This window comes from Prunus persica, chromosome G5, assembly GCF_000346465.2.
Source record: "Prunus persica cultivar Lovell chromosome G5, Prunus_persica_NCBIv2, whole genome shotgun sequence".
Lineage (NCBI taxonomy): Eukaryota > Viridiplantae > Streptophyta > Magnoliopsida > Rosales > Rosaceae > Prunus > Prunus persica.
The window spans coordinates 5651170-5661604 of record NC_034013.1 but is presented as its reverse complement, the minus strand read 5'-3'; the positions used below and the strand labels follow the sequence as shown (position 1 = coordinate 5661604).

The 10435-nt window shown below is 35.0% G+C and overlaps 1 protein-coding gene across 2 annotated transcripts in view; it reads left to right on the top strand.

Moving 5' to 3' along the window:
* Window positions 3260-10435, top strand: part of LOC18777275 (novel plant SNARE 11) — an 8390-nt gene continuing 1214 nt past the window's right edge. The window contains exons 1-9 of one of the 2 annotated variants that reach the window (XR_002271566.1): window positions 3260-3987; window positions 4135-4227; window positions 6807-6900; window positions 7050-7087; window positions 7790-7878; window positions 9322-9401; window positions 9520-9576; window positions 9704-9788; window positions 9905-9979. Coding sequence is in view for 1 of the 2 variants with exons in the window: in XM_007210393.2 (XP_007210455.2) it covers window positions 3911-3987; window positions 4135-4227; window positions 6807-6900; window positions 7050-7087; window positions 7790-7878; window positions 9322-9401; window positions 9520-9576; window positions 9704-9796; window positions 9905-9979 (696 nt within the window). In the remaining variant the exon portion in view is untranslated. Of the gene's footprint in view, window positions 3988-4134; window positions 4228-6806; window positions 6901-7049; window positions 7088-7789; window positions 7879-9321; window positions 9402-9519; window positions 9577-9703; window positions 9797-9904; window positions 9980-10435 lie in introns of both variants that reach the window. The other variant, XM_007210393.2, reaches the window with a different exon arrangement.

Sequence of the window (10435 nt, the reverse complement as noted above, 5' to 3'; positions counted from 1 at the left end):
GTCAGCTCTTTTACATCAAAATCACACTAACACATCCATATGTATATATATATATATACCTACACACGTAACTGCAAAGAGAAGAAGCTACATCCTATCACAATAATCCCAAAGATTCAATTTTTTTCACCAAAGAAAAATCATCACAAAGGCAGCTCTTTTCCCTCGAATCGCACACCCACACACACACAATCATACAACACATGCATATACACACCAGAAACAGCAAAACAGAGTCATAGGGAGACAGAGAGACTTACAAGCAGCAAAAATGGCGAACTTGCAGTGAGAGAAAACAGAGAAGAGCACAACAAGAGCTTCGTGATGGTGAGCAGGACCAGAGGAAGGCAAAAGGGCGCGAAGAGAGAGTGCTTGTGCTTCAGAGCATGCACGCCACGCCACGCCAGAGAGCAAAGGAGCCGGACGCTTTTTTTTTTTTCTTTCTTCGTAAGTGTAAATTTTGTTCTTTGAGAGTTGAAAAAGGAGAGGTCAAATTGGGGTCTGTAAGCGTGAATTTATTTTCGGACAAAGCTGGCCCTTTCTTGGACCTAGAAAAAAGGATGACACGAGGGGGTATTACAGTAAAATCGGACAACAGGCTAGGTTTGGTGCTTGCATGAAACTGGGAACTAGAGCGGTGATTGGTGGAGAATCAACGGTCTGGATGGTGTCCACGTTAGGAAAAAGGAGCAGATGAACGGTCAAGATTTCGTACTGTACTCTCTGAGTCTTTCTTTTGTATTTGGCTTCTTCTGTTCAGGGTTTCAATGAAAGCAATCCACTTTACCCAAAAAGAATCAAGAGGTTTCCTTAATAAGATAAAAACTGTAGGCTTTGTTTAAAAAATAAAAAAAATCAAAGCCTCTTTTTGGATTTGGATTTGGACTTATTAGTAGGCAAAGAAATAAATGAGTTTCACTAGAATAAGCTCTGTTTGTTATTGATGTAGGATGGGAATTTTTTTTTTTTTTTTTTACTATATTAAGGGCTTGATTTGAACTTGGTTTGTCAATCAATAAATTAAGAGCTGGCTTTATTGAAATTTGAATCAAAGGTAGGTTTTCCTCAATTAATATTTCATAGGTTGTTAAATGATGATAAAGAAGGAACTCTAAATTATAGGATCGTTTCTTGATGATTAATTTAAATTTAGGGAAATTTGAGTAAATATCACCTAAACTTTTAGGTACGCGATTTATTACCACTTGAATTTTGTAAAATGTTGCAATCTACCACCTACGTCTAACACTGTTAAAAATAAATATGGAAAAAAAAAACAGAATTTTTTTATTAAAACAAAACTGCCATTACTTGTAATCCATGAAAATTTTCAATTGCACTTGACAATGAAATATATTACATGATATAACGTCCTAAATGTTTTTTCCAGTTGCAGAATCCAGGAGTAAGACATCATAGAACCCTTTGGTCCTTGCTTGCTTCTGTGCTAGGTAAACCTACAAGCAAAACCAAAAAGTGAACAACTATATACAATCAACTGCTATAGTGACCAATTCAAACTGATGAATATTTTGACATAATTGCAACTGCACCCTCATTTTGTGTTAAATATCATCAACAATTCTAAGGAACACACATAACTAAGATAAGCAACAAATTTGTCGTCTTCTTTTTTTGGGTCAAAATTTATCTGATTTGTTATCATAAAAACTGAAAGGTCTGCAAAGGATCTGTTTGTATAGTGGTTTAAAGTATTTATTCTCTCAAATAAGATCTTGAATTCAAACCCTAACATTCGTATAATATATGTGAGTTTAATATATTATCATTTCTCTTAATAAAAAAAAATTAAAAATAAAAATTCAGGGAGTAATGATGCACTTGCCTCAAATGAGGCAGCAGTTAACTATTTAGTGACTCCGATGGTAATTTATTGACTCATGATAATTTATGATGATCAAGTAACTTGGGAATGAGAGCAAAATAAAAAAGAACTTCACGTCAACTATTAAAAAAAAGAAAAAGACTAAATATTTCGTAACCAATGAGGATAAGACACGAACTTTAACAGCCCATATAGTACTTCCTTTTTTAAATCTCCAGGGTAGAAAGTAGAGACCTATGTACGGCTATATATGACAAGTAGTCCTACAATCAGAATTTTTCATTTTTTCTAGGATTCTCACCTTTTCTTCAACTTTTCCCACTGTGGTGTACAGATTGCAAAGTACCCCAAAAAAAATTAAACTCCACAACTTTGACAATTTTTCTGCAGGAAAAGAAAAACAAAATATTGACTGCATTTAGACTCACAAGGGTTGGTGCTTCTTGACCTAAAAAAAAGGGTTGGTGCTAGCTGTCACCCTGCCGAGCATAAATTGGCAAGGCTTGAACTTTTCTCTCTTGCTATCATTGTCCTTTTGTTTTTATTTTCTTTCGTTTGGAGCATGGGTTTTTTTGTTGTTGTTTTGGAACATGGGTTTTTGATGTTGTAGAGAATAGAAGTACAAGAGATTGGGGAGTTGAAGCTGAGGAAGGTAGGGTCTTTACTCTTTTACTTGTTTGGGTATTGAGTAAGAGTGAATGATATGTGAAAATCTTATATCAAATTGCACTTTTAAAGTTATATTCATACACGTGGTAACTAGTAGTTGGGTGCAACGCATAAGTCTTTCTGGCTTGAGATTGTAGGTTTGTCTTGGCACTAGATGTGCCAAACGTAATGTGTCGGACCGGCTCGTTCCGTTTAGAGTCAGCCCATTTAATAAACGAGTCGTGTCGGGCCTGCACATTTATGAAAATCATCAACGAGGGTAACAAAAAAAAAAGATTTATTCATGGAGAAAATCAGAAGAAGGTAGATGGGTGTTGTGGCTGAAGTTGGAGGTCCTATAGCAGCGAGATTTGGGAGAAAAAAGAACACGTTCTTGATTTTGGATTGAGAGCGTGTTACCCACAAATTGACTTTTTTGTTTTAATGTTTTTGCAAGTAAAATTAATGTCATGAAGTAAAAAGTAAAACAAAATAGATTTTTTAAACTAGTTTTTAAATTAGATATAAGAATAAGTAACTATAAGACTCTTGGATCATCCAAGAGAACGGGTTCAAATCTTAAAAATTAATAATAAGAAAAATAAAAACCCAATTTATAAAGAGAGAGAGAGAGAGAGAGAGAGAGAGAGAGAGAAATTTAAGTCCACAAGAGAGAGATAATAGGAAACTAAACCCCACAAAAAAAGATAAATCACAAAAAATAGGCACAGGATGCTATTTAATGGTTTGTCCAGAGTGGTTGTTTAGTTGATTAGCAGGGGATGTTTATTTTTCAGTTCGTTTAAAATAAGATTTCACTTTCGTTGGAAAAAAAAACTTCCTACCGCTGGTTTGGCTACAACAACCTATACCACCACAACACAATACTACAATAAAGTACCCAAAACGGCATAAAAACGCGTTTTCTTGGCGGGCCCCAGGGTCCCACCCTAAGTTTCTTAACGACGAAATGAGCGTTTTAAACGGCCAATAATGTTGTCGTAGATTTTAAACGCCCCTCTCCCCCCATCAAAACCCACAAAAAGAAAATAAGAAAAAAAACAAAGAAAGAAAAAATCCAAAATTTAAAAAATTTGTCTCTGTAAATCACGAGGAGGGAAGCCCCTGTAGTATTATTTTTATAAATTTATAAAGAAGAGTTTTTCAGATCGGGGGCCCTTCGATTTTGGTCTCCTCGATCGCCATCGCAACCTACATTGCCTTGGATCTGATCGCGGATTTGGATTTTTTTTATTGTCCGATTTTATTGGTTTGATTAATTTGGAAGGCGATTTCAGATCTTGCATTTTGCTTCGGTTGAGCTTCGAAGCCGATTGGATTTGATCGGGGAACTTCCCAGAATATGAGTTTTGTGATGATCTGAAGGATTTGATTTGATTGTTGTTTATTGGAGAGATGGATCCGTTATCTGCAATCAGCGAAGAGCTGGCGGAGATCGACGGCCAAATCACTGACATTTTCCGTGCATTATCGTGAGCATTTTCATTTTATGCCTCTGTTTGGATTTTGGTTGATTAAAAGATTGAGTTTCAGAGTGTTTTATGGTTCCTTCTTGGAAATTCAAGTCTAAAGCTAGTGTTTGGATTCATGATTTATTTTAATCTTTTTTTTTTTTGCAGAAATGGGTTTCAGAAGCTGGAGAAGATTAAGGACTCGAATAGGCAAAGTAGGCAGCTTGAAGAGCTCACTGACAAGATGCGAGACTGTAAGAGGTATTTTTCATTGTTTGATCCTCGTTATTTATTGTGAAAGTTAATGTGGGCTTAATGTCAATCAATGTTCTTGATAAGTTGGTGAATATGTGTGCTAGGAGTTATTGAATGGTAAATTGGTTCGTGATGGTGACTTGGGGTGATGCAATTAGCTTAAGTATTAACACATCGTCAGTTTCCATAAAATAAATGAATTTCAGTACAGTAAGCTCCGTTTGATCTTGATGTAGAATGCTAAATTTTTTTCTTTTCACTATTAATGGTTTGATTGGATTTGGTTTGTGAATAAATTAAGAGCTGACTTTATTGAAATTAGAATCAAAGGTAGCTCTTCCTCAACTAATATTTCGTAAGTTAAATGATGATAAATAAAGGAATTCTTTATTGGATAGTTTCTTGTTGATTAAAATTATATATTTACAAGTTGCTTCAAACAATGGAAAGAAGTTCATTACTCAGAAAACTTTACCATGAAGGCTTTCTGAATTATGTATGCTAGGATAGGTCCTAGCCAGTTGACAATTTTATTTCTTAATCCCCTTAACTTTTGATGAACAACTTTAGGAATGTGATAGACCTGCCAGACAATAAACAATGCTTTCATTGCTATGCTCTAGTCTCTTCTTTGTCACCTTTGAGCTGGAACTTCGGTTTCAGAAGGAATCTAAATGAGCTGAAATCAGGGGATATGGTGGCATTGTTGGCAGTTTTGGAAGGTGTAAGTTAACATGCTGCTAGAGCTGTGAAAGTTTCATCCTTATTAGAACATTTGGAAAGTTAAGGTACCTCTGGAAGGTCCACATTTTCGTGTGGCTGGTGTCACTGAGATGGGTTAACACGTGCAGCACAGTGCAGAGGAGACCACAAGTTTGTTTGTCTCCTCAATGGTGTGTAATGTGCAAAGCTAGCAGTGATTGTCAATCAATTGTTTCTTCACTGTCCTGTGACTTAAAATTTGTGGTTTAGATTGTGGAGGGGGTGGGAGGTAGAAGGAAAAAAGTTTTGAGTGGTGTAGTAAAGCTGTGTTTTGGGTGTTATGGCGGGAAAAAAAATAAACGGATCTTTGGGGATAATTTGGGTGTTTATGAGGAGGTTCTTTGGGTTAAGATCAGGTTTTGATCATTTCTTTGGGCTTCTTTTTTCTCGGAATTCAGAGATATTTTTGCTTTCAGCTATACTTCTTTATTGGAGAGCAGCTGTATCCTAACTCGTTTAGTTGTTTTTCCTGATGTATTAAGAGGCTTGTGTTGAATTTTGTACGAAGCCTTTTCTTTAGGTTGTTGTCTGTGGATGGCTTGTGCATGTTCTCTTTGCACTGACTTTTGGCATTAGTGAAGTCTCAATATTAAAAAAAGAAATAAAAAGATTAGAATGGACTTGCTACTGTGCCATAGGTTCAATTCAATCTTCTTGCTCAGATCTCATATCCGTTCTCATCTCACTTGGATGTCATGCCTGTCCATTATGGAGATGGTGAAAGTGCTGACGAGTTGTTTCTTCATTGCCCAATTGCCTTACATTTAGGGTGGAGACTGTTTGGGAGGCTAGGAAGCTGGGTAGTTCCAGCATCTTTCATAGCACTGTTTTGTGAACACAAACATTTTGGGGAAGGAAGAATAGTGTAGTCCTAGGGAGGTGTGGTATGATGGATGTGCTTTGGGTGTTGTAGCTAGAAAGAATTTAGATGATATTTGATAGCATTAGGGAGAGGTTAAGGAAGTTTTGTGGGATAATATTGATTTTGGTCACATTGTGGGTTTCAGTTTTTTCAGAATTTTGCAAAATTCCTTATTTTGCTTATTTTGCAGATTGGGGGGCTGCCATTATTTAGGAAGGTAGGAGGGCGGTTTTGTTTGTTTCCATTTTAATTGACTTTTGGATAATTGTTTAGCTTCCGTTGTTAGTGGACTCCTTTTCAACTGCAAACTTTTTATATTTCAGTTTGCACTCATCTATTTTTGTTAATAAAATTTTGTCTCTTATAACAAATATTATACTTGGAACTGGAATATTTCTACAATTTGTGACTAATGCTGGAAGTTTTGGTGAAGTTTAACTAAGTTGACATTTGGTCATAAATCCTGCCCCATTATTTTTAAGGGATTGAAATATCTTGTCTGTTGTCGTGTTAAGGATAGTTGAGCAGTAATGAACATCATCTGCTTTTTATGCTGAGATATGCATACTAATTCAGTACTACATCATCTGCTTTTTATGCTGAGATATGCATACTAATTCAGTACTCTTATCCTTTTACATTGAGCTCTGGATTTGCCTGGTTTATTTTTTGGATTTTCCACCCAAAATTATCCTTTACCTAAAAAATTGATGTTTCTTAGATTCAATATTATGATGGTTTGCCATGTCATTTGAGAAACAAATGCCATAATCTGATGGATCTGTGCTTAATTACTAAATTTGGCCAGCATCTGTGGTTTCTATATATCAAATTTTCTGCAATTCATTTGTAGAAGTTGTGATTATTTAATTCAATTTATACAGACGTTTAAATTCCAACTTATGAAGTCCTCAATTAGATTTTCAAGCTAAGAAGGTTATATATGTTGTGTTGTTTTCAGGCTTATCAAGGAATTTGACAGAGAAGTCAAGAATATTGAGAGAGTAAATGACCCAGACACCAGTAGAATGCTGAATGAGAAAAAGCAGACAATGGTGGGTTGTCAATTCTTAATTCATATACAGAGTTTGCATGTCTACTTTTTTTTTCTTCTAATTGTCCCTTCTTTTAATTGTCTTCTTGTGTCTATTCGTTGTTTTTGCATGTTACAAGTGTATTAACCATTGTTGGAACTTTTGTGCAGATCAAAGAGTTGAATTCATATGTGGCTCTGAAAAAGCAGTAAGTTAGCATTAGCAAGAAATTACATTAATTGTTGTGTGAGTCTGCCTGTACATTGTATCGGTCTGACCTGAACATCTATTATCGCAGGCTTGCATAACATATGTACATAAATAATATTTCATTGATGTATGAGATTTCATATGTTGATTACATATCAATATGGAGACCAAAATACCTGTGATGTAAAATGCCGTGTTTTCTGAGTCTTAATTATTAATTCATAATTATTCCAATAATAAAGTAATTAATTCACAATTATACAATTGATATGATTCTCCAATCTACTGTTCCCATAAATACTAAATATTTAGCACGGATGTCTTCATGAACGTGTTTCCAAATTAGTAGAGTCCTGTCATTTCCTATACTTTTAATTAGAGATGCACGCGTGCACTTGGGTAACTTAATTTGGATGGTAGTGGTCATGCGATGTTTTCCCTAATATTTGACATATTTCTCATCTCATCATCATTCTTCTAATAGCAGAAGAAGCCTGACTTTTACTATACAGAAAGATAATACATAGCACTATTTGTTGAAAAAGAACTATTCTATTGTTCTCTTGGATGAGTCAAAGTACTGGTTTGTTTTCAGGTCAAAATTGATTTATAAATTGATAATGCTTTAGTACTACAAGTAAATGTATTTATTTATTCTTTATAAGAAATTTTGAAAACGTTTGTTGTGTCTTTGGTGCAGGTATGCGTCGAACCTTGAAAACAAGAAAATTGATCTCTTTGATGGGCCGGCCGAGGAATATGGGGAACAGAATGTCTTGCTAGCCTCGTGTAAGCAAATATCTATTTATTTGTTAACTTGCAATTCGGCCTTGTATCCTTTAATAATTGACCCATCAGCTGATAATTCCTGCTCTTATAAATAGCTCTCACACAAATGCTCATGCAAATGCACATGTACACTCAAACACACTCACAGATTCATGCTTATACAAATACATACGAGGAATGCCATAACATCACCAGGTAAATTGAGCATGGTTGATGTGGGGAGGAGAAAATAGACACTTGAGGGAAAGCATTAGAAAGGTGACTCCAAAAGAAAAAAAAAAGGAAAAAGAAAAAGTTAGTTATCTATAACGGAGAGAGGGATAGGGATAGTTACAAGCTTGGGTCATGTTCCGGCACATGGCACATGTTACATATATGGTTGAAAATATGGGAGGGACACCAACTGAAATACAACTTTTCTTCATAAATACCTCTCTACCTCTCTCTCTCTCTCTCTCTCTCTCTCTCTCTCTCTCTCTCTCTCTCTCTCTCTCTTTTGTAAGATCATGGGACACCAATTGATATACAACTATTTTGACTTTTCCTCTATTTGCTTGGTTTCATTATGTAATTGGCATGGTAGTGTTAATGTATGTTTTGCCATAAGTTAGGTTCTTAAAATCAATTTTAGGTGAATTTGACTATATCATAGTACTTGTAAGTGGTTAATGCACATCTTGAGCCATACAAGACCTTATGTTCACTGGACGTTGGGACACCAATTGATATACAATTATTTTGACTTTTCCTCTATATGCTTGGTTTCATTATGTAATTGGCATGGTGGTGTTGATGTACGTTTTGTCATAAGTTAGGTTCATAAAATCAATTATAGGTGAATTTGACTATATCATAGCACTTGTAAGTCTAAGTGGTTAATGCACATCTTGAGCCATACAAGACCTTATGTTCACTGCACGTTGCAGTAACTCACCTTTCTGTTAACACCGAGTACCCAGGTCTTTACTCTAATGATATTATATAGAAAATGCATCTGTAGCTACCTGAAATTTGTAAAAATGCCTAATTCTGATACAGTAGTGCTTCAAAAACCGATTATTACTTTCCACCAGCTGGGCTTTGTGACTATATTGACTTTATGAAGCTTTGGAAGAATTGGATTTCGGAGTTGATATGAGATTGTTCACCGGTGACAACAGTGACTGCATAATCAATACAAGCCCTTGGTTGGATCAAGAACTAAAAGACCTGGATGGATTGGTGTAGGATTAGAGGTCAAACTTGATTTAACAAAGAAAAGTAATGTATGTTAAACATTTAGGGAAGTTCCTAAGAAGTATGCATTTATGCAATAACTTTGACATTAGTATTTTGTTCAGATGCAATGCCGAAGATGACCAATGCATTTTCTTAGGCGTCATACCTTTTGTTTCCTTCATTCTAGATGAATTATTTTTTTACCAGAGTCCACATATTTTGCAGCTATGACAAATCAACAACTAATTGATAATGGAAACCAAATGATGGATGAGACAGATCAAGCGATTGAGAGATCAAAAAAGGTTGGTACATTTTAAAAAGGTCCAATTTTATTATTGGAAGAAAAAGATTGTTCCTGCTCCCAGGTGTTGTTAGAAGTGATTCAAGTAGAACTTATCTTTGTGTTCCTGTTTGTAATAGGTCGTTCATGAGACCATAAATGTTGGAACAGAGACAGCAGCAGCTCTCAAAGCTCAAGTATGTGATTGTTTTCAATTATTTTACTTCATATTCCTTATAGAAAATTGCATGAGCATCGAAATAGAGTTTTATTTTATATTTTTAAATTTTTAAATTTTTTAAAATTTTAATGTTTCATGTTTAGACTGAACAAATGAGTAGGATTGTCAACGAGCTGGACTCAATCCATTTCTCAATCAAGAAAGCTACTAAGCTGGTCAAGGAAATTGGTAGGCAGGTCAATTTCTGAATTATCCACTTGCTTTGTCATATGTTGATGATATTTCCCATTTCTATTACTCATTATGATTCTTTTTTTTTTCTTTCCCATTTTCTTTCCTGTTAGGTTGCAACTGATAGGTGTATTATGGGATTACTTGTCCTGGTTGTCATTGGAGTCATAGCCATCATTATTGTGAAGGTATGGAGTTCGCTTGCATGTAGTTTTGTTTTTATAAATTGTTTTAAATTCCACAGATAGAAGATTTTGCGTTGTCATCTACAGGTACATAATTGAGTTCTTAATATTCATTGCCTAACTTATAGCCTGATAGACGATAGAAAAGTAATGTTGTTTTATTCTCATAATTTTCATTTTTCTTCATTTATTGCTGTGGAAGCCACTGATGTTATTTGCCTTCTGATGGTCCCTTTGTGCTTCAAGGGAGTTTATTGTTCTAAAATAAAAAAATTAAGGGCCCGTTTGATAACCATTTCAATTTTAGTTTTTAGTTTTCATTTTTTGTGCTAGAGTATACAGGAAAATGAGAGGGAGAATGGAAGTGAGGATGAGATTGAGAGAGAGGGGAGGATGGGAGGGAGAAATAACAAAAGTGTAAACAGAAACTTGAAAGTGAAAACAATTTCAAATAGATTT